The 25,219-nt window shown below is 41.4% G+C and overlaps 1 protein-coding gene and 1 long non-coding RNA gene across 3 annotated transcripts in view; both read left to right on the plus strand.

Moving 5' to 3' along the window:
- The first annotated feature begins 8,003 nt into the window (after positions 1–8,003).
- Positions 8,004–12,000, plus strand: LOC116587718. Its single transcript, XR_004284605.1, has 3 exons — positions 8,004–8,177; positions 10,226–10,365; positions 11,729–12,000. It is a non-coding gene; the product is annotated as an uncharacterized LOC116587718 (long non-coding RNA).
- A 10,457-nt stretch (positions 12,001–22,457) lies between these two features.
- LAMA4 (laminin subunit alpha 4) overlaps positions 22,458–25,219 on the plus strand; it is a 145,252-nt gene continuing 142,490 nt past the window's right edge. The window contains exon 1 of one of the 2 annotated variants that reach the window (XM_032338784.1): positions 22,458–23,540. In XM_032338784.1, coding sequence (XP_032194675.1) covers positions 23,346–23,540 — 195 coding nt within the window. In that variant the 5' untranslated portion in view covers positions 22,458–23,345. The remainder of the gene's footprint in view (positions 23,541–25,219) is intronic. The other variant, XM_032338785.1, reaches the window with a different exon arrangement.

Below are 25,219 nucleotides of genomic sequence, written 5' to 3' on the forward strand. Positions count from 1 at the left end.
TGGTAAGCCCAGAGGTTCAGGGAGCTCACACGAGTGGCACCCCAAAAGATGCTGGGGGACGCAGCTCAGGACTCGCAGGCTGAGGAGGAATTAGCCAGGCAGAGAGGCAAAGGAAACGGGAAGAGTAAAAGAGAAAACAACATGTTTAAGGCCAACCACAAAATGACATGGCTTGTTCAGAAAATTTAAAACCCTTTGGAATGGCTGGAACAGGAAGAGAAAAGAATAAAGAGAAACATTGAACATTCGACGTTTTAAGTGTATTATTTTAATGCCACTAATTAAGTAGTATCAATAAGTAAGAATCAATGGCTGTGGAAGGGGTAGAGTCATTTTTCTTAAGCAAAGGGTAAATTCTAATTGCAGCCTGAAAGGCTTTTGAAGATTCAGTTGAAAATAGCTTCACCCCATTAAACTCTATTAACAACCTTTCTTTTAAGCTCCTGACCCTGACCAGGACTGGTTGACCTCAACTTCAGGGTCAAGAGATTGGCTTCTGACACTTATTTCAGATGCTAACTTCCATGAGAACTAAGTACTCCCTCTCAATCCAAGTGTTCGTCTCTGACGGACGGAGGAAATTGCTCTGTTCCCTAAGAGACACTAACAATTTACTTCTCAAAGACATGTCAGCTGTGCTGCTGAGTGTCCACAGCAGATGTCATGGTCCCACTGGAGTCCGAGGCTCACAAAAGCTGCTCCCCCAGAAGAGTGTATGTGTGTCTGTGTGTGAGTGTGTATGTGTGTCTGGGTGTGTCTGACAGGAGGTGGTGGGGATTAAAACATAGGATCCAAATTGAAGGACTTGCTAAACTTGCTACAGCTACTCCCCCGGAACCAAAAGGAGATGGATTCTTCACTTGAACTGCTGGAAAAGTTAACTGAGAAAACTGGAGAGGAAAAAAAAGAAGCAAAATTTCATTTTCAAAAATTCACTTTTGAAAAAAAGAAAAAGGCAAATCTCATCTCACTGGGGAGCGTTTCTGTTCCAGAATGATTTTAAGTTCACTTCGGGATATTTTAGTTTTATTCATGTTTTGGCAGAATTTATGAGCTGCAGATCATTTCCTGAAAATAGGACAGTCATACATACAGTCATTGCCAACACTGGAGTAAATTTCACTTATTGGGCAAAGCGGTATAGGCTCACAATTTTAAATAAAAATTATCCCAGATGCTATAAAGGGACTTTCCCCTTCCTTCTGGATCTCTGAGAACTATACAACCCTGGTGTGTTCTCTCGGGAGCAGCTCTGCCACAGGAGCCCCTGGCCTGGATGTCACCCACCACTCACCAGCCTGAATTAGGACTCTCCATTGCCTTCATCACAAAGCTTTAACCAACCACTTCTCTGAACATGAGGCCATGGAGACAGAGCAGCTATGGGGCAGATTTTCCAATAGATCTGAAGGTATTTCAGGGGCCCCAGAGCAGAATATCTGAAATCAGTGTTATCTTAGAAAATTCTAGGGCATATATGTCCACTGCCCCACCCTCAACAGATTTACAGCCTAAACTGTGTTGACATGGATGACAAAGAGGCCAAAGGAATAATAATCCTTGAACATGTAAGAAACATGATTAAGAATTTATATTCTCAACCAATTATTATTATTATTATTATTTTACCATCAGCAATTTGCAAATCCTTTGAAGGCTCAGAAGTCTGTAATGGAAGGAGATATTACAAAGGTCCCATTGGCCCACTTCGCAAGCTACTCATGTTTGCCACTTCATATAATGAGACTAAACACAAACTAGAATTGAGGCTAGAGAGGATTGTGTGTAGGGTGTGAGTATGATGTGTGTATGTGTGTGTGTTATGGGTGTGTGTATGCTGTGTGTATGGTATGTGTTATGGGTGTGTGTATGGTGTGTATATGTTGTGTGTTATGGATGTATCATATGGGTATGTGTATGGATGTGTGTTATGGGTGTGTATATGGTGTGTGTATGGTATGTGTTATGGGCATGTGTATGGTGTGTGTATGGTATGTGTCATGCGTGTGTGTAACATGTATGGATGGATGTGTTATGAGTGTGTGTTATGGGTGTATGTGTGTGCACAGAACTTGACTACAACACTAAAGAGATTATTATCATGACCTTATTAAATATCTTAAGTCAATAATCATTCCACTCATGACTGCCTTCTTTGGAGGGTGACTCTGGGAGCAGCTAGTCCTTAGAATAATAGCAACCCTGGAAACTCTCTGAGGACAACTAGAGAGTAGCAGGGTCTTTCCTTCCTGCCTTCAGTCCATGTTCACCCAATTTTGGCCTTTTGGTTAATGGAGCATTCAGTATAAAAATAACAAATACTCTCCAGATACGTGTCAACATTGAGGGACTGGTCTCCCCCAAATTCCTATATTATGTATCTCTTCCCCACCCATCTCAAAAATGAAATAGGACAGACAGAGGAGCCACAAATTTCAAATTACCTTATCCCTCCCTTCTCCACTCCCGCTCCCCCAGTCCTTGAGACTTTGTCCTTTGCCCTAAAAATGTCTTGTTTTTTTCTCCCCTTGTCATCTGGCAGCCAAGAATATTGAATGTGGCTTGAAGAAATAACATCATATTATGGAAACATCCTTTTATTGAGACAGCTGACAACATATGTCACTGCATGTACTCATTCTTTAGATTGCTGTGCCATTTTTAGGGCAGAGAGGGTTTGGATTCCGCCTTCATGCTATTTTTCAAATTTCATGTCCTGCAGAAAAAAGACAAAGCTTGCCATTTTCCATTTTTGCAAGTTTATGAGGATCAGGGAGTATTTTCTCCATCACATGATTTAATATGGCTTTGAAAACTGTTAACTCCCAACAATATTCTGACGTTGTAAAACCCTAATAATCTCAAATATATATATATATAGCTGATTAACAAGCATTCTTCTCAGGGAATGACATGGTACATTTCCAGCATGTGGCTCAGCAAAGATGGGAAAGGTGATTCCCACCAATGTGTCAAGTTCAGACATTTCAGCACCATTGTCTTTTTGCAAGTGTGAGCTCTCTTTCAATCTCACACATATGAAAGCCTGGCAGGCTTATAAACTGCCTCTTCCTTCCTTGCCCTTCCTTCCCTGTCTCTTTTATAACCCGAACCCTTCTCTTCCACAAGAACGAAACTGCAGGATGGCGAAAGGAAATGATTTCATCTGGGTGGAGAAGAGAAAAGATAGAACTTTCATCCCAAATCCTGTGAATCAAACATACCATACACAAGAAACAGCTGCCAAGCCACAGGCTGAGTCTCCTTAAGTGACGGGGCCCTGCTCTAGCAGCCTCCCCAAGGGACAGAGCAGCACAGGGTGGGGACAAGGAAGGACATAACCAAGAGTTGCATCTTGCTTACATGTCAGATTTGTCTTTATCCTGTCATCCTTTCTTTATTATTTTAGCAGGAACATTTCTCCCCAGAGATCTAGAGGGCTGCTCTGGCTATTACAACTTTAAAACATAACTCTCAAAAACTGTGGAAAGAGGTTAAAAAAAAAAAAAAAAAAAAAAAGACAACTCATGTCTCATGTCTCTACCTTGGATTGCACACAATGTCTATTCCTTAGATCCCTGCATTATGGGCTGACTTTTAAAACTTATCCAGAAATATATTCAGAAAGTAAAATGCTTTTAAAAACTTGAATTTAAGAGCCTATTCCAAACCAGAAAAGCACAGATTATCCCCAAGGGGGAAATATTGCAAGGCATGTGCTAATTAAACTTGCTCTCGCTCATCATGTCACTCTTTATCTCTGGCATGCTTCAAAGAGGAGGATATGGAGAATGAATTGAAATGGACTGGGTTTTAGGGTCACAATCACACCCAGAATGGTTGTTGGTGAGCTTCAAATGTGCAGTAGAGAAAATGGAGTCCACTTCTGGGCTCATCAAGCCAGCCTTCTGAGGAGCCCAACTGTGGGAATAGTTGCGAAATTTACTACTTTAAATACCAGTCGTGTTTGTGTGTGCCTGTTAATCTTTTTTGGATGGAACTCTTTGAATATGTACATATATCTGTCTTCATAAAAGACAGAATTATTTTAATTTTTGATGACCTAGGTCTTTATTGAAAAGTTCACCATCTAACCCACTTCTTTCCCCATGTTAACTCATTTCCCTTCTAACTTTTTCTCAGAAATGAAGGTCCTTGTCAGCTCTCTTGAATGGCTCAGTTGGTTAAGTGTCTGCCTTTGCCTCAGGTCATGACCCCTGGGTCCTGGGGGGACCCGGCTTCTCCCTCTCCCAATGTTACTCCCCCTGCTCGTGCTCTCTCTTTTACTCTCTCTCTCTGTGTCAAAAAATCTTAAAAAAAAAAAAAAAAGAAGAAGAAGAAGAAGAAGAAGAATGAAGGCCTTATTAAACTGATCCATCCAATCATAGACATTGCCTGGACTGCCATTACTAACACGCAGAGTCATTGTGTATTAACAGGCTCTCCATCACACCACCTCTTATGGGCCCTTATAAGGACCCGACCAATTGTATTTGCTCTCAGATATCTTTTGTCCATGCATCTATTAAGAGGGTGTATGTAAAATCTACTGGCTGGGTGCTACATATTCTACCCTACTAGATTTTATCATTAAACCTTCACAGTAAGCCATGGGGTATATACTATTATTATTTTCCTTTTATATATGGGAAAATTGAGTCTTGCAGAAAGTCAGTAGCATGCACAAGGTAAGCAGAGGGCCAGCATGTAAAAGAATGCACTCTGCCTCTAGCTCTTGCTCTTGACTTCTGAATTATACAGCATTTCATCTCAGCCCTGACTGTCAGACACTCCATAAGAGCACTGATTATCCTGCCAAGGATCTGATGCCCAGCACTCTCAAAGTGAAGGGTCCTTCTATAGGCCACAGACAGCTGTATTCTGAGCAGAAGCAGGAAGAAGGCCACTATCACCCACTCGGTTTTGTACCTTGCCATGGATGCCAAAGCAGTCATACTCAGGTATTTATTTTTGATGTTGCTGTTGTTACTTTTAATTTCCTCATGAAAATCATCTTCAGTTCTACAATCACCATTCTTCCCAAGGTCAAGATGCACGTCTGTGAAGCGAAGGAAGGGACCCGTGTCTGAGAAAGGCTCCATGCCCTTCCCTTGCCTTTGTCTCCATCAAGGCCCTCTTGCAAATCCACCTTCATGGAAGCAAAGAGCATGCAGGGGTGGTGGTAGCTAAAAAAAGAGATCTCTTCCAGATCGAATCCTGGAGACCTCACCTGCTAATGTAGAGACCTCACCTGCTAATGTACCAGTTTCATCTTGGACCTTCCACTGGCCCTCAATTACAAAGAATTAGATGCATAGTAGTCCAGTTTCATGACATACTTTCGTAATTGATAAGTGTATGTCCTAATTTTATTTACTGAATTAGCGATTTAATTGAATATTTGAAATAATTTAATGAGCTCCTATGAAACTACCCCCTCAAAAAAGATAGATCTTTGGAAATATCTGCATATATCCATATGGTTCCTCCTCATCCCCTTAGCCATCCCCCTTAAAGTAGCATCATCTGGAATCCAGTGTTGATCATTCCTTTGCTTTCCTTTTTAAGCGGTTTTATTGTGTCTATACACATTCAAAATTTACATTTTAATTTTACTTGTTATTAACTTTAGAAATAGAGTATCATACTATAGGTAATCTTTTGGGACTTAATGGTTTTAACTTAACATCATATTGTTAGGATCAACCCATTCATTTATATCATAGTCTTCATTTGTATAAATAGACCACAGTTCATCCTCCTAGTCTCCCATTGGCAGGCATCTGGACTGCTTTCTGTTTTCTTTGTTGTTAACAGCACCACTAAGAACATTCTGAAGTACATGGCCTTTGACATATGTGTGGGGGATTTCTCCCATGAAGGCTTGTAAGAGAAGAATCATTGGGAAAAAAAAAATTCTGTAGCTAGGTATGGTGATGGATGCTAACTGGACTTACTGTGGTGATCATTTCACAACATATATAAATATCAAATCATTATGCTCTACACCTGAAACTAATATAGGGTTATGCCAATTATATCTCAATAAAACTTGCTGCTGACACACATACACAGGAAAGAAAAAAATAAATATTTATTTTCCATAATTCCACATATTTTGATCTTGCTAGATTCTGGAAATATCCTTTACTGTGAAAAAAATTAAACAATGTGATAAAAGCAGTGAATATAGGTTCTGGGACATAATTTCAGAGCTATACATAGGCTAGAGTATCAGGACCTAAAGGAAAGAGTAATGTATTTGTTCATCTGAATCAATTAGCATATTATAAAGGCTGAGTTTATCAGTTTATTTGAATAATCTTGGAGCATTGTGGTGCTATCATTTGGTGATGCATAGAAATAATAACTTTTAGCAGAAATTAATAGATACCACTTAAAAGACAGTGCTTTCATAACCCAAGCAGGATGAGCTGAGAAACAGAGTAAGATGTCTGATGATCACTTAAAAGAATGTTGAGCCAGGGCGCCTGGGAGGCTCAGTCAGTTAGGGACTGATTCTTGGTTTCATTCAGCTCAGTTCATGATCTCAGTGCCTGAGATGGAGCCCCACTTAGGGCTCCATGCTCAGTGGGGGTCTTTCTGGGACTGTCTCCCTTACTTCTGCTCCTCCTTCCTGCTCACATGAGTTCTCTCTCTCTCCCTCTTTCTCTAAAATAATCAAATAAACAAAATATTTTTTAAAAAAATATTTTATTTACTTGTTGAAGAGAGAAAGAGAGTGCTTGCACAAGCAGGGGGAGCGGCAAGCAGAGGGAGAAGCAGACTCCCTGCTGAGCAAGAACCGTGATGCCAGACTCTATCCCAGGACCCTGAGATCATGACCTGAGCCAAACAAAGGCAGATGCTCAACTAACTGAGCCACCCAGGCATCTCACAAATAATAAAATATTTTAAAAAAAAAAAGAATTTTGAGCAAAGGTAATACTAAGTATGGAATTGTTTTTACCCATTTTTTTAAAAATGCCTGTGCTTCTGTGATTTGGAAACTGATTATGGAATCTGCCAGCAGTAAACCACACAAATGTTTAGTTTCAGGAATCAGGGACAATGTCAGACAAGAAGCCCACCACCCATTCTGTATGGATCTCACCAAACTTGGCCTTCTCATACTGCTCACTTCTGAATGAATTCAGTGAAATGACACATCAAAATATGTTTAGTAGAGAATGACATTTTTTCCATACATGCCTTTAGCAAAATATATTCCTTTACTTCCAGAGAGACCTCAAGAGGTTTCTTCTGGAAAGAAGTGTTGGCTCATAGGGGTGGCTCAGTCAGTTAAAAGTCTGCCTTCGGCTTAGATCATAATCCTGGAGTTCATGGATCAAGCCCTTCCTTGGCATGAGACTCCCTGCTCAGTGGGGAGTCTGCTACTGCCTCCCTTCCCCTCCCCCTGCTCCTACTCTTTAGCTCACTTTCTCTCTCTCTTTAGCAAATAAATAAGTAAAATCTTCAGAAAAGAAACAGGGAAATGCTCTTTGGTCTCAGAAGCGGAGAATTGCATAGGAGCTGGAATTCACAATGTAAGATTCTGAAGAGTATTGTTTTTTTTAACCTTTGTTTAATTCTGTACCTTTTGGTTTGTGAAATCCTGCTTTAGTAGATTCTATCGATTTGACAATGGATGGGAAATGAGATTCAAGAAAAAAAAGTATGCCATTAGTTGAGCCTCAGTGACTGGTAGAATGGCAATTCTTAAAAGAAAGAAAACACGCAGAAAGTTGTGGGTTGGGAGAGGTGATGAGTTCCATTCTGAGTACTGAGTTTGATATCAAGATCCTTTTGGGGTATCACTCTCTGTCAGTTGGAAATTCAGGACTAGAGCTTACCAGAATGGTCCTTACCACAGATCAAGATTTCATAGGCATATAAAGAAGCAACAATTAAAGCCAGGGCAGTAGATTAGGTTGGGAAGGAAATGATGAGGAAAGAAGAAAAATGTGAAAGAGAGAACATGTCCCTGTATTTAAGGAGTCATCAGATAGCTGAGATGAGAACCAGAGATGCACGTTCCTCTTGAAGCCGGAAGAGGAGAGAGTCTCAACAAGGAAGAAATGTTACCCATGTTGTAAAGCTGAATACCTGAAATAAGGGCATCAAATATATTGATTTGAGGTGACAAGAACATTCCAGAGGACATTGCTGGCATTGTGGTAAGGATGTAAATCTTAATGGAAAGTGTTAAGAATTGAGGGCATGCAGAAAGTGATAGCCAGGAGCACTGACTTAGTATGTCAGCAACAAAAGAGATGAGAAAGCTAGCTTGGTAAACTTAAGAAGTAGCAGAAGAGAGGGTATCCTCACATCTCTAGGATGTAGGATGGCCTAAGTTTGTTGTAGGCAAAGGAAGTGATTACAAGTAAAAGGGAGGCAGCTGATAAATTTCCAAAGAGTGGGGTAGAGTCTCTGGTTGCTATTGCTAGAAGATAAACTGATACAGCCTTTTTAGAGAGCAATGTGACAATGTATCAAAATTTTAAAATCTTTATACCATTTGGCAGCAATTTCATACTACAATTCTGTCCACAGAAAAGCTAATGCAAGTGTACAAGGATATTCTTTAAAATATTAGTTGTAATAGCAAAACATTGGAGAACTTAAATGTTTTCTGATGAAGGAATGTTTAAATAAATCGTGATAGACCTCTTCTACAAACAATACAGCTATTAGAAATAACGAACAAAATATTTATAAGCTGAAATGAAATGAAGCTCAAAACATCTTTCCAATGAACTGTTAAGTTTTACTGGGCCAAGAACCATGTCTCTTTTCTCACCCTGTATACCTATGTCCTAGAACAGAGCTTGACCCACAGTAGGTGCTCAGTATCTCAATAAATACTTGTTGAACGGAATGTTAAGTTTTGTTTGTTTGTTTAAGTAGGCTCCATGCCCAGCATGCGCCCTGAACTCACCAGATCAAGACTTGAGCTGAGATCAAGGGTCAGATGCTTAACTGACTAAGGCACTCAAACCCCCTTGATTATTGAGTTTTTAAAACATATTGCAGAATAACATGCACATTGACTATGAAAAGATTCACATTTATTTTATATATACATATATGTGTTTACATTTGTATATGCATAGAAAAAAATTCTGAAAGTATATTCAGAAAATTTAAGTAGTTATCTTTGGATGAGAAGAAGAGGAAGAGACGTAAGTACACTTTTATTTTAATTAACTCTATCTTCTTAAACGTTTACTATCATGAATTTGTTTTATAATTTCCATATGTCAATAAAAGATACAAAATCACTAGAGAAAAATGAAGAAGAGTGCAGTAGGGTGGGTTAATCTTGGTAAGGGTCAAGCCCCATCTTCCTGAAAGACAGTAGTGGATGATGGTGAAGTTATAGAAAGGGGGGAAAACTAGGGAACTCAGCCATGCATTTCAGTAAAGCAGAAGTCAGTGTCATCCAGGAGAGGGAAGGTAGTGGTGACAGACTGGCATCTGAGGGAGGTTGAGAAGTTTCAAACATGAACTCAGTATTAGCACTGGGGAAACCTTGAAGACCATTCAATACGACCACCCACTTTACACTTTACACAAAGCCTTGCCAAAGAATACATGGTTTGGTGCCAGTTCAATACAATGGCTTCTAAAAATACGCAAAAAGCCTTCAAAGCATATGAATAAATGGGTTGTGAGGCATTTGTGAGGACCCTGATAGGATGAAGAGAAGCCTTCACTGTACTATGGCATTCTGTGTTGATGATAGGCAGCCTGTGAGCTGAGCAGAGACGAGAAGGGGGTGGAGTATGAGAGTGTGGGAGGTAGAGATGAATCCCAGGAGACTGATTATTATATCAATGACTGAGGGACAGACCTTTAGAACTGATTGATTCAAATGAGCAATAGTCTACTGGATTGCTCCACTTTCGTCCAAGGAATCTTAGCTATGCTGGTGTCCAATTAGGTAGGTTGGGTAAAGGTGTTGCCCCAATTGTAAAGGCAGCACCCACTGAGTTAATAAAACAGGAAGTCTCATCACTGATTCAAAATGTCTGGCAATTCCCAGAATTCTTGGGGTGAATCCTTACCTACCACTTTGAGCAGGTTTAGGTTAGCTAGCAGCTCAGGCTTTCGTTAAGGCATTGGCTGGTTAAGGCTCAGCATCCTGGCAGTTATTCCTGGAATAGAGGGTCAGCCATTTAGCCAGCCTGCTGGACACTGTATCGATATTGTACCTTCTTCCTAGACCCAATTGACTCCTGCTAGATTGCTTGCTATACTACCATGATGTCCAACCATGATACGATAAAGGAATTGCCAGATTGGAGGGTAGACCACAGCATGTGGTACTGTCTACCATTCCAAGGAGGGGTCAGGGGCAACCATGTAAGTTATTAAGAGGGGTGGGTTTAAAGAGAAAGAAAGGCACAATGCTCTTCTGATCTCTCCATGATTGCTTTGTGTTTTAATGTTCCCGGATTTTTGCTTTTTGTTTATTTCTAAACTTATTTCTTTTTATGATTTATCTTTATATCTATGTCATGCATAGACCAGAAGGATTGAGTTTGCCTGTGTCCTACCTTGGCCATATGTACTACTGAAAGTTATGTAATGGTCTCAAATTCCCTGCTGATTTATTGGACTAAATAAGAACATTTTCCATGAAAGACTGAGTTCTATTTAGTCTAAGTAGTAGATTGCATAAAATCTGTGAGTAAATAAGGAATCTACACACTAAATTACATCATACCACTTCCCCATGTTCTTCATCATCCAACACACAAGCAGATGCTCCTTGTTCTTCTATACAGTTCAGTCCAGCCTGTGTCTACACTTGACCTCGGGCTTATGAATTTCATAAACATTTTGTTCACAGCTTACCCTTTCACTTTTTACTAATTGTGATCATACATTTAACATATTCATGCAGGGCAAGGATGAAATGATTCACAGCTAAGAAAAAACATGGACTAAAGGAAAGGAATGGAATTCGACTTCATTATAACTCAATAAATGTTTTTTGAATGGCCCTGCAGGTGACCTAATGGCTGAGTGCATCCACCCTATTCTTCCAGTATAGTCACAATTTCCTGTTGCAGTATCCTGTGTAGTTTGCCTGGTCTTTTTCCATCTCTAGCACTACTGATTTGATAGCCTATTGTTCTAGGAAGTACATACCATAGGGCCAGTGAAGAACTGTATAACAGAGGGGTGACTTGAGGACAGAAGGCATATTTCTAAATTCTTTTCCTTTTGTGGTCTCCAGCAGCATTATTTCTTTTCTGGCCTGTAGTTCTGAGTCTGGCAGAGTTTAAAATAATAACTCATATTTCTCTCCCCTTTGTTACATTTGATTTGTTACATTAACTGTCCACAGGCTTTCCTGAGGCACCTAAAATATGGCTTCAGGCACAAATCACCAGACTCTGCACTTAATTATTTCAGCAGAGAAGGCCATAGAGTAGTCCTATTAGTGTTACTTTCTAAGCCATTGATCTGCAACTGGCCATGACCAGAACAGTCAATGTCTGGAGATAGGTGCCTTCCTAGAACATAAGAGCCTTGAGGCTGAGTGGGACCTCAGGTGCATCTTGTCTCACTTTTCATTTTACAGAGGAAAGGAGTGAAGGCAAGGGAGCTTAGAAGACTAGCTTGAGGCTGAGACTAGTGAGGTGCAGCCCTGGAATGGAAATACCAGGTCTCCAGCCCACAGTATAGAGCCCTTTCTCTTCCCTGTGCTTTCTCCTAGGCCCTCCAGGGAGCTGCTGGCCATCATTCATCATAAAACCAATTTAAAAACCACTGTGGACTGTTCCCAAAGGCCATCCAGTTGAAATAAGCACAGAAATGTTATGGGCCCATCTCCAGTAGCTAGCTGGAAGAAATAGCTTTTTCAAGGTCTTTAGTACATAATCATATTCACCCAGAAGAAAAATATAAGCATGACCTATGGCAAACCCAATCCTTAAGTTTTGCTCAGGTAAACCATTTAATAAAGAAAGAGAGAGAATAAGCCTTAACTTTAATTCAGTCATTTAATGATTAAATGTATCTCCTTCTAAATATGGGCTCTTTCTCTCCTCTTACCTCATAATCAATTATTTTGTCCTTGGTATTTTCATTTTTAAATAAATGTTAATTTAAGAATGATAACAAGTGAATTGTTTTTCAAAATAGAAGGGACAGTAATCTTGAACCCTTCTCTTTTTGTATACTTGCTGCTCAGCTATGACTTATTTTGAGCTGTTCAAGTCACAAATGTCAAAGACTGATGACTTTGGGAGTCAAAGGGGATGGGAAGAAATCATGCCAGGCTGAGACGCTTGAAGATCAGCCTTTGGGTATGGTCTGCTCTCACTGATGTTTCCATCTCTCCCAGCTTCAAGTTGGATGATGGTGCTTACCCCACGGAGTTGTTGGGTGAATTGCTTTGGACAGCATAGGTGACAGCATTCTGCATGCTCTAAAAGATGGAAAACGAAAACCAATGTAAAAATGCCATCATTCTGAAAACATTTAGTAAATATAGAGTCTGAATTTGAATGCCTGAGAATACCAGACAGGAAATTGGCCCCTAAATTATGGTCTAGTTCCTTAGAAAAGCCTGTTCATTTCTAGTTACTTATTCCTAGAGAATAAGTTTGAGTCCACAAATGAAAATTCAAGTAGAGAACTGAATGAATTAAGAACATGATTCATACTGAAATCACTTTAGACTAAAAGGATGAAGTAATTAAGGATGGCATAGTTGGAGCCATGAATTATCTGGATGGGGCTAAGGATTAAGATGGGACATGTAATGAAGGGCTAGATGCTGTGTTAGTTGATAATGAGACCAGAACCATGTATTAGCCTAAGTAGCAGCCTCTATGAGAAAGGTTAGTAAATATTAAATATTATGTTGATAATAAAGCATCTGCAATCAAGTTATTGTTTCCAGATATTAAAACTACTGAAAGAAAAGTGAAAAATACTTATTGAATTATGTTATAGATAAAAAAGAATTCTATTAACTTTATAATTATCAGCCTTTTTTTCTAGTTTTCTCTAGAACACATTAGTCATATAACAAAAGTAATAATACTAGTGTTATTAGTAATAATAATAGCAGCTAAAGTGTATTGAGTGGTCACTATGTTTCAAGCATTATTTCGGGAAATTTATGTGCATTATCTTACTTTACCCTCACAAAAACCCTATGAGACAAATACATTTCCCACTTTATAGATGTGGCAGGAAAATCGAGGGATACAAACTGACAATCTAAGTCTGTAGACTGGCTTTTTAAAAACTACATCTAATTTCTCTTTTAATGAAGACCTACAGATTAAAAAACTTATGGAAAAACAATTTATTTCATATATAAATTTTGCTTTTATGATGACTTCCTCCAGAAGACTAACATGACTGCTTTGCAAACCAGCATCTTCTATTTCTACCTGATACACTCATCACAGACTCTTTCAAAAATCACGTTTCTCAAATTCCTACTATTCTTGTATTAGAATCTCTTTGGTTGTCAGTAAAGAAAAAACTAACTCAAATTGGCAATAAAAGGTATATCTTGGCCCATGAAAATGAAAGTTCGGAGGTCAATTTGATTTCACGGCTAAACAACATCTTTCAGGACCCATTTTATCCCACTTCTACTCTGTCTTCTGTGGGGTCATTTTCTCTTAAAAACGGTTTCCCTTGGGATTGCTAATGACTCCAGGAGAAACAAAGTCTCTTTTTTACATACAAAAGAGAAAAGCTGCCCACCTCTAGAAGCTCTCTCCAAAAAAACCTGAGAAACCTTTTTCCAGACAACTCCAGCAAACCTCGCCTTCCATCTGATTGACCTGTTGGTCATAATACCATCTCTGATCCTATAATTATGTTCCACTATAGGATGGGATTCCAGTGATTCATTTAGATCTGAAACAAATGCCCCATACCCAGAAAATGAGGCACTAGCACAGGTCCTGTGTGGAAAATAAGAGTTGTTACTGAAGCTCTTTTAATGTCTGCTAGAGTTCCCATCATCATCTCTAGGGTCCGAATAATGTCAGGGTAAGAACTAGTCTAGAAATCCCAATAGAGAAATTTGGCTGTATTTAAAGGCGATAACCTATGTTTATGGATTATTTTATTAGTAAGAAACTGCATGGACTATGATCCCAAATATCATAATTGTTTGTTTTTACATAGGTATGTATTATTTATTATAGACATACACACACACACACACACACACATATATTTCTCTTTAATCGTTAAAAAGGAAAAAAGTCTTTGGGAATTGATTTAATAAGAAATATTATCTTTTTCTAATGTTTATTTTTTCTGATAATCTCTACACCCAATGTGGGGCTTGAACTCATGACCTGGAGATCAAAAGTCCCATACTCTCCCCACTGAACCATCCAGGCACCCTAGAAATATTATCTTTTCATTAAATAAAAAAAAATAAGTTAAGCACTTAGCTTTAGATAAATGTAATTAAAATCAGCATGGGCCTTTTGAGAAAATAAATGAGGGAAGACAAATGAAGAAGAAGAAGAAAAGAAAGCAAGACTAAGAGAGAAAGAAAGGGGAAAACCATTAATGGGTTATTTGGAAGTAATCTAAATAGTCAAAGTAGACCCAGGGCAGGTAATTAATGAACTTTACTAATGGATGTGGTATGTGATGGATAGAAGCTATCTCATAGGAATTACTATCAGGCAACACCTTCCACTGACAGAACAGCCAACATATTGTGTCCTGGTGTGTGCTGACTTGGAAACAGTGTAAAACACTGCATTCTTTCCCTCCAATAGGAGGAGCTGACTCCATTCAAGCTAAAATTCATCTCAGCTTCAAAGATATATTGGTTTTACAAGTTGAGATGTCTGGATTGCCCCAGGAATGAGGGGTTGTGTTTAGGGGACACAGTGACAGATCATAAGATTTATTCTGTTTGTCCCCTGAGGCCTAAATTGTTATTGCAACAACCTCCCATTTGTCCTCTGGGCTCCTGTCTTTCCACTCCAGAGCACCTTCCTCCTGGTTATCTGATTAACCCTTCTTAACTCCCCTGTGATCATCTCTTTCTCTTCTAGTCGTAAACCAGTGATCAGATCCATATCTATCTTTTCCATATTATCTCTTATTATCCACCCAAACAAACTTTGCACAATGCTCAGGTAATCTGCCCTTGCTCTTACCTGAATATGCATGTGATTTCCCATTCTATTCCTGTGTCTCTGCTGTTCCATTTGCCTGAAATTCCCTTCTCCATGCCCTTCCCCCACCCATCTTCCAATAGCTAATTCCTCTGCCTGTGTGGAGATCCAGTTCCAATCTAGAGTGCTTTCTCTTCTCATTGAGCTCAAAGTATCCCTCCCTGCTTTAACCCCCAAGAGCAATGGATTTGTGCCCATCTGGAACACCTACTGACTTGAATTATAGTACCTAACTGCTATAAATCTCCCTTATTAGAGTATGAGATAAAGTTATTACATAGCATTATCCACAGTGCCTTGCACTAATTAGATCCCTGTGAAAAGGCAGTGTGTGTTTTATGTGTTATGAGTTATGAATATGTAATGTTTTCAAAACAAGTATTTAAATAAAGGAATAGAGTGTAAGAATGAGATCTAAAAAGCATCTCAAAAAAATCTTCCCACACTAAGCTTTTCATCATTTCCATTCCTCTAACTGGCTCTTCCTTTCCATCTAGTAGTGACAAATCAATCATTCAAGTCTGCCCAGGCCAAAAAGATGAAGTCCTTTCTTATTTTCATTCCCAATATCCAGAAAGTCTTCATTTCAAATCTTCACATTCAAAATAGATCCAGAATTTGATGACCTCTCAGCTCTAATGTTAATGTTGTGGACCAAGTCCCTATGGTCTCTCACCTGAATTGCTGCCATAGCTTCTAAGCGGTCTCCCTGGCTCCTCTCTCATCTCTTTCCCTCTAACCCTGTTTCCAAGTGAAAGACAAAATAAGTCCAGTCATGTTACTTCCATGCACAGAACCCTCTAATATTTCCCATCTCCCTCAGGGCCAAATTTTTTTATAATTATCTTGATGTTCCTACATAATCCATCCCCCACAGCCCTTTACCTATTTCCAACTACTCTGCCTTGATCATTTTATTCTTGCTTCTTCCTCAAGAAGGCAAGCAAGATTTCCATCCTCTGCAACCTTTTTCCCCACAGCACTTTCCAGTTGACACACTGTATTCCATGTATACATATTCCTCTTGCTTGATTGTTTATTCTCTCTCTCTCTCTCCTATGCTTGCCTCAGTTAGAATGTAAACTTCATGAAGGCAGAAATTTTTGTCTGATTTCTACTCTGCCCTCTCCTCAGGGCTGAGAAAAGTGCCAATTACCAAGTAGACACTGCAAAATATTTGTTGAGTGAATGGATGATGAATAAATCCCTAAATATTCAGGAGCGATGTACCGACCATCTAACAGATATGGTGGACAATGACTTGAGACTCTTTCTCCTAAAGGTCTGAATCTGTACATTTAAACTTTTAGAGCCAGATCAATTTCTCACTTGTTAGAGAAGCAGTAACTGTACTTTAATTCCAAACTGTAAAGCACAGTGCAAATTTGAGATGTTTATTATGGTTATACTCAGTTCTGACATTTTTTTTCTAAAACCAGTTGATTTCCCAAGGTGAACACATCCAGCATGCATTTTCTAGAAGATAACAAAAGGGATACAGAGCTAGATTGCAGAGAGCTTTTGAGTTAGACTCTTAAAGACCCATTTCTACCTCATACAAAGTAGGTTAGAACACATTTTAACTCCCCGTCCTGCTTATATACCCACCATGGTGACAGCAATCCTTCTCTTAAGGAAACTTCTCTTCCTTTTATGATGTTTGGGTTGGAATGGGTGCAAGGATATAAGAATCCAGTGTCTTGGGTCTCTTCTATTGAATGTTGCCCAATTCTCCTTAATTGTATCATTCCATTATCCAGTCCCAGGAGCTCCTATTTTATATTGATCTCATCACTGATATAATGGATGCTGACACCCCTGTTCTCAGTTGATTACTTTACCACCAAACATTGATCACTTCTTCTTAGCCTGATAAAGTAATTACCCTTGTAGACCTAAGCGATGGCCACAGTCAAGGTGGTCGATAATCCTTGTTAGGACCATTCTCTCTCCATCTGCTGGTTTCCCCTGTTTCTCCATCAGGCTACACCACTAGGATCAGGATGTTCTCATCTCTATTATCATTCCCCAGTGCAATCCAGGCCCTCCTCTTCACTGTAGGATCCCTGTCCTAAGGGCTTACCGAGAAAGTGTGAGAAGAAAGGGTTTCCCAGCCTCCTATTGGTCTCCTAGTGAGGCCCTCTAGTCAAGGTCCCATCTGTCCCTGAGAATCCTCCCCACATGCAAATCTGAACACCATGAGTTTCTCAGAGTAACATACTGAGGTTACAGTGACCTCAGTAGAGGAAAAGCTTAAAAATACTATGCACATTGTGATTCTTTTTTGTTTTTGTTCTTTTTTTTCCCTAAGATTTATTTATTTATTGCAGAGAGAGAGAGAGAGACAGTGCATGAATGAGGGGAGGGGTAAAGGGAGAGGGAGAGAAAGAATGCCCTGCTGAGCATGGAGCCCAATGCAAGGCTAGATTTCACCACCCTAAGATCATGACCTGAGCCAAAATCAAGAGTCAGAAGCTCAACTGACTGAGACATCGAGGTGCCCCATTTTAATTTGGTTTTTTATGAAAAAGTAGGATATATAAAATGGATATATAAAATATATTTCATGCACATACAAAATATATATCAAATAGAATGCATAAAATATTTAAAAACATAGAACAGCTGCAAAAAAAAAAAATTGATATGGATGCAATAGAAGTCTGAAGGTATTTACTCCCAAACATTTCCAGTGTCTTAAATCTTTACCCTAGAAAGGTATGATTCATGGTGACCACTATTTCCTCTTTTTTTGCTATCTGTAGTTTTCAATTTAACTACAATTACAATTGCTACATTTAAAATTTTTTTTTTATAATTTTTTATTTTTTATAAACATATATTTTTATCCCCAGGGGTACAGGTCTGCGAATCACCAGGTTTACACACTTCACAGCACTCACCAAAGCACATACCCTCCCCAAGGTCCATAATCCCACCCCCTTCTCCCAATACATTTTAAATTTTTTAAATGCAGCCATGATTATGTCATTCTTGGGATTCAATTTCTTCACTTAAAATTTAAAAGGTGATGACAGTGTTGTGCTGAGGTTGATCAGAGAAGCAAGGGCGAGCTATCACCTGCCATGAGGTCTCTGACAGTCAAGTGGCAGGAAGGAAAGGTGGAGCGTGGTTTCTCTTTTCTGCTGACACCCCCTCCTCTCAGGTTACGCTTCACCTCTGTGGATGACTCTGGAAGGAGTCCAGCCATGTGAGGAGGAGCGAGAGCAAGAGAGCCAGGTGAGCACGGAGACTTCTAAATGTTGTTCTTCCCCCCATGGGTCATTGTACTTATGCATAACAATATTGTTATTGTACATTTCAAAACCAGTGAAGAGGGTCTACCTCCTGTTAAGTTCTCACCACAATGGAATGCAAACATTTTGTTAACTTAAAAGAAGTTGTTCTTCCTCCCATGGGTTTCCTCAGGCTTTTGTTCAGGACCTCCTTGGGACTGTGACAAGCTCTTCAGTGTCCAGATTGGCAGGAGCCCCGTGTAGCCTGGGGCTTGGACAGAGGAAGAGCTGAGAGACCAGAGCAGGCAGGGAAGCTTTCATCTCCCTCAGGCTGTCCCAGGCCCTGAAGGCAAAGACTATGTGCCCTAAACAGGCACTCAAGGAGCCTTCGAAATCCCATGACTCTCTCACCCGTCCTGTGGCCGCAAGTCTCTGATGCGATTGGTCCTCTACAAATGGCATCTTTCCTTCCTCTCATCACGGAGGACTCAACAAGGTTGCCCCCTTCTTCCAGTCAGTAGAGTCCCCAGAAAGGCCTTGCTCTGGTTAGTTTATTAGCAGCTCATCTGGACTTGGCCTTTGAATTCCTGTTAACCACTTTGCCTTCCTTCTAGGGTTAACTTACAGTACACCTCAGTGGACTCTTAATTCCTTCAGAGTTAGGATATATATATATATTTTTTAATCATCCTTCCTTCAGCATGTAACCTGCCGCTCTGAAGTGTTCAACAAACGCAGAGTAAGTAAGTGAATACAGGAGTTCATGAGTAACTAAATAAAGGATGGATGGGTGGATGGATGGATAGATGGACGGATGGAAAGAATGTAGAAAATACATGCTAAAAGCCAAATGAGGCTGTGATAAGTGTCATAGTCCAGAGAAAAAGCATAGCTAGCACAGGCTGTCCACATCCTAAACAAAAGTCTGACAAAACAAATGGGAGGAGGAATGGCTTTTAGAAGACCCCACACGCTCCTGGCTTTCTTGTTCTCGCTCCTCCTCACATGGCCGGACTCCCACCAGAGTCATCCACAGAGGAGAAGCACAGCCTGAGAGGAGGGGGTGTCAGCAGAAAAGAGACACCACGCTCCACCTTTCCTTCCTGCCACTTGACTGTCAGAGACCTCATGGCAGGTGATAGCTTGCCCTTGCTTCTCTGACGAACCTCATCACAAAATTGTCACTAGTACACAGTCCCACAACAATCCTGTCTAATTATGTCCAAGATTAGCGCCTAAAAATCCGAAATAGCATCTGACGTGACTTTCTATTTACAGAAGGGCATATGGGATGCATTAACAACACCCTTGCTGGATCCTCGGATGCTGTGGACAGGCCCAACAAGTGCTGAAAGGAGGGGGCAGCCCTGATACTCATCTGCTGATAAGCGCACCCACTGGGGGACTCAGAAGGGAATTCCAGAACATTCTTTTGATAAGGCCTCCAAGCCACCAGATCTGCTGCTGCCAGCACTAAAAATAGTTGGGTGTAGTTGAGAAAGCATTGGTCTGGAAGTGGGAAGGTGTGGGGCCCTCATCCTGCTCATGAACTAGCTTTATGTCCTTGCCATTAAACCTGTTCGCCTCCCAATGTGCTCTCTTCTGAGCATCAGGGAGCAGCACTCCTTTGATCACGGGGCAGGTGGGGATCCCAAGGGAGATAATGAACCTGAAAGTATTTGGCCAATGCCAACTCCAGTCTCAGGAGACGAGTGCAAGGAAGGGTCATGATAAGAAAGCCGCCACACTGAGGACACTCAGTCTATTGTCAGTCTGTCATTGTAGCAGGAGTAAAATCCTCCCACACTCCGGATTTTGATGGTCTGTAGGTGGCCCTTCAGTGAGGAGAGGATTCCCTCTGTTCTACTCCCTCCTAACTTTCTGTGCAACAGTCAGCCACGCTCTCATCTGGCCTGCCCTGTCCTATCACTCCATCGTCCATGACCGCCACATATGTGTTTAATACGGGGAAGGCCTACACAGCAGCCAGAAATGCAAATGGCTATTCTCAGCAAATGCGAGGTTACCCGAGCCGCAGGATAAATAAACGTGGTTATTTTTCCTTTTTAAAAATAGTTATTCTGTTCTTTTTTAAGACTTTGAAATACAGTATAAATAGTCTATATTGAGCACTGACTATAGGCCAGTCTGTGTTAATACTTTACCAACATTATTTCATTTACTATTCATAATAATTCGGTGAAAGACGTATCATTGACCCCTTTTGCCTTACAGATGAGAAAACTAACATCCAGAGAGACTGTGTGTATGCCATGCTCCCAGAGCTGTAAACAGACCCATGATTTAAACATTATTTTATTTTGTACAAAATCCATGCTCTTGCGTATTATGCTTTTCGCCTCAAAAATAATAGCATCCACAAATAGAAGATGAGGAGGAAAAATTAGAAGTACATATTTAATCAGTAATCAAAAGTTCATGGGTCTTGGACAAATACACTCTCACCCCTACCATTCAGGCCTTTCCCAGAACCTGAACATGGCGTTATGCGTAAAGAGAAGAGACCCAAGTCAAATACAAAGTGTGTGACTGACTGACAGTTAGTGAAGAACAGGACATAATCCTTCAGAAAACAAATGTGAAGTGAACAATTTTTGTGTACTGATGAGGTCTTTCTCTGAAGTCAGAATGTGTTATTACTGCTATTATAATTATTTTATTATTACTTAAAGTTTTTTCAAGAGAGAATGGGAGAGGATAATTGAACATCATTTTTCCTCTTAGACCCTAGCCATCTTGCCTCCCAACATCGCTCTCTTCAAGGACCAACCAAACATATTTTAGGTACTTTCACTTAATTTAGTACGTAATCCAGTGTATGTGGCCGATGATCATAGTTTAGCTTATTGGTTTATCTCAATACTATCTTTACATCTGGGTGGCTCAGTAGGTTAAGTGTCTGCCTTTGGCTCAGGTCATGATCCCAGGGTCCCACATCAGGTTCCCTGTTCAGAGGCAGGGAGGGGAGGGTCAGCTTCTCCTTCTTCCTCTGCCCCTCTTCCCTGCTTGTGTTCTCTCTCTCTCAAATAAAGAAAAATATCTTTGAAAAGAATTGGTGACCTTAGCATCAAATAGGAGCACTTTCACCACTTTCCCTTTACCAAATGTATGTAATGATACCTATCTTGTGGGATTATAGCAATGATGACATTAAATGAGATCATTTATGCAAACCTTTTGGCAGATAGAAAGTACTTAAAGATGGGAATATTTCTCCTACTCTGAATTTGTGTCCTTTATTTTATGAGTTCAGTGTGGTGTAGATATAAAAGACAGTTTTGTTATCTGTGATGTCCCCGTACAAACCTTAGCTTAGCTTTCTACCAGCTGTGTAAGGTTGGGCAAATGTCTTATCTCTCAGAACCTCCCCCTCCTTTTTTGTTGTTGTTGTTGTTGTTGTTCTTGAAAGGAAATAATAGTCCTCTTTTCCAGGAATGCTATGAGTCTGCAAAATAACATATATAAAGTATCTGACATATATTTGGTACAGAACAAATGAGTGAGTTTTTTTCTTAGATAAAGTAACTTCTGTCCTATAAAACAGAGCTAATGATTAGGTTTTATGAAGATGCTTTATTGCATGATTATGGATAATTTCAAACATCTAGAGACTTACTTGGGTATCATTTTATGGTTACTTCATCTAATCCTTTGTAAGCCACGTTTGGGTCTTCTGGGAAGGTTTTAAGCTCCACTACGAAACCAAAGTAAGCCACGGTACCTATCAGCCTCAGTGACCACTGACCCAGCCACAGGGGCACCCCCAGAACAACTGTAGCCAACTTCGCCCAAAGTCGAAGAAAGGTTGCATGACTCACACAGATGTAGTAGGCATGAGATTACAGGCCTAGAGGAAGAGGCCGGGGCTGTGGGCAGTATATTTGACAGGCTCGTACACTGCAAGCCTTGTTCCGGAGCCCTCACAAAGCACCTCTTTAGGATGAAAACAAGATGTTCTTTGTAAATAAAAGTTCATGCATTTGCGTAATGAAGTCATTTTCCAGCGCTGCAGTAAAAGATACTCTTCTCCCAAGCCCCCTGGGTGAGGACCGTCAGGAGGAAGACCGTGGCCAGCCAGTCTCCATGAAGACAGCTCAAAGAGCGAAGCATTCCATCTTTAGAAAATGAAAAACCTTGCCCAAGCAAGTGGGGGCCCTCCCCCTCTCCTGTCCCCGTGAGATTGCCTCCTTCTGGCTCCAGCCCCTGGAATCCCTTTCCCACTCACTTCCTTGTAAACTAGGGGGCCACGTAAGAGATCTAGATAAATACGGATAAGACATGGGGCACCCTGACTAAAGAAATAAGAGATGTGAGGAAGTAATCACAAAAGCTGAATATTCCCGGGGTCCCTTGGAGAGGCTCCAAACTGGGAGAAGGGGGAGGGCAGGCCAGGGAAAGGCCCAGAGCTCGGTGTGTGAAATGCCCGTTGGAGTGGGAGGGCCTAGAAGTGGAAGGTGAAAAGGGAGTGGTGCGAATGCATGTGGGGAGGAAGGCAGGACAGCGCGGCCCGCAGTCCCCACCCGCCCGGGACAGGAGGTGGCCGGCGGGGCTCGCCCCAACCCCGTCCGCCTTTTGATGCTCAGCCTTAAGCTTTGTCCATCTATACGCCCTTCAGCCGGAGCCCCTGGGGGGAGAGAAAGCGAGCGAGAAAGTGAGAGAGGCAAACGGAGGGGGGAGAAGGGGAAGAGGAGGGAGACGTGGGGAAGAGGGACCCGGGCTGCGCGCTCCCGCTCCCTTCTTGACGAAGTTGCTCCCCGGGCCGCCTTGACTTCCCGCATCTGGACACGGCCGAGGCCGGGAAGGAAGGGCACGCGAGGCACCGCCGCCCCACGGTGCGGGGGGGACCGACGAGGACAAGCCGCCGCCGAGTCCCAGGCAGATCCTGCTGGATGTCAGCGGAGAGATGGCTCTGAGCTCAGCCCCGTGCTCAGTCCTGCCGCTGTGGCTCCTCTGGGGCGCCGCCTGCGCCGCCGCCGCGGCCGGGAACGACCACGCTTTTCCTTTTGACATTGAAGGGAGCTCTGCGGTCGGCAGACAAGAGCCGCCCGAGAGCAGCGAGCCCCGCGTGGCTCCCGGAAGCCTGCCGCCTGCTGCCAAGGTACAGTGTCCCTGCCCTTGTCACCCTGCCGCGGCACCTGCGCCCCGCGGGGTGCGGGCGCCACTCTCCTGTCCCTGACTCTCCCCTCCTCTTTCCCTCCCCCATCCGCCTTGAGAGCGTCACCTGCACCAGGTCGCTTGCGAAACTTGAAGAGTGTTACTTGGTTGAGTTGGATTTGGACGTCGTGCATTGCGAGTTGAGGCTTTGGAACATGTCACTGTTGAAACTAGCAGAAGGGCATGTGTCCTGTGTCCTCGGAGTGGGGCTGCTTAGACTCTCACCTAAGGCGGCAGTGGCACTTCTGTGACTTTCTGCCACTCGCATGTGCCAGGAGGGTCATTTTTGTCAAGCCACAGCTCCTAATGCGTGTGCTCTGTCCCTGGCTTCCTGCTCCTCTGTGATGTTGGGACAATAGAAACAGTACTGTGGACCAATCCTTTTGGCATAAATCAAACAGAAGGTTCTCTGCCATGGGGGAGAGTGAGCCAGTGACTGAGGGTGTTGGGATGCTACAGAATCTGTTGGGAAGCTGCAGAGCTGATACTTGAAATAGATGGAAGCCATTATATTCCAGAAGCAAGAAGTTGTGATGAAAATCAAGCCCCAGTCCAAAAGTTAAAATGATCAGGATATGCTACTGATGATATGGTTATGCAAAGAGCTGCTGTTTGAACACCTTGTAATAGCTTTGATGTTGAAAGCACAACCAAAATGTAGAAATTGGGTAAAGGAGAATGAATCCAGGCTAAGTGATTTAAGAGTCCCCTGAGCCAAAATGGACAAGAGCATGTCCAGTGCGTGGGAGATGCTAAGTAGGAGGAAAATGAAGTCACCTAAGTTCATGGGAAAGGAAGGAGCAGTGGACCTAACATCTCACACACACACACACACACACACACACACACACACACTATAGCTATGGTTCTAGCAACTGTAGAACCAAAGCAGTCATGTGGATTGACACCATTTCTAACAAGAACTGAAGTCTAGATTATTGCTATTAATCCTACTAATGGTTAGTAGAGCGGTAATTCTTAATTATTATTACCAAAATAAGGTGCATGAAGATGGTCCTTCTCCAGGAGTAAGCCACACCCATACCCCCAAAAAAGAGGGAGGGGAGGTAGGGCCAGAGCTTACCAACCTCTCACTGCAGTGCTAAAAGTAACTTCTATGTGAAAGAGGGGGATAGACTTCTGCTCAGTTTTGTACTCCCAGGAGTGGGAAGAAGCCAGGCCAGGAGAGTCACCAATCGGAGGGCAGTGCTTCTCCACAGGCTGGGAATTAACTCCCCCACCCCCACCCAGGGAAGCGTTATTTCCACCTGTTCCTTTGAGCATGGGGAGTCTCAGAATGAAATGCCTGAGAGTAGGGTTGCCCTTTTATTAAGATAAAATACAAGACACCTAATTAAATTTGAATTTCAGATAGCAACAAATAGATTTTTTATATATGTCTCAAATACTGTACAGGATATATTTACAGTAAGAAAATTATTTATTATTTATCTGAAATTCAAACTTACCTAGGCATTCTGTATTTTTACCTGCTAATTTTAAAGAGATGGACACATATAACTTTTTGCAACACTCAAACCACAAAAAGTAAGAAAATAGTTATTTGATTTTCAGGGAAACTTAAATTCTTGTGGAGACCCTGAGGGATTTCTTATGTACTTA

The sequence above is a fragment of the Mustela erminea genome, chromosome 4 (genome assembly GCF_009829155.1).
Source record: "Mustela erminea isolate mMusErm1 chromosome 4, mMusErm1.Pri, whole genome shotgun sequence".
Lineage (NCBI taxonomy): Eukaryota > Metazoa > Chordata > Mammalia > Carnivora > Mustelidae > Mustela > Mustela erminea.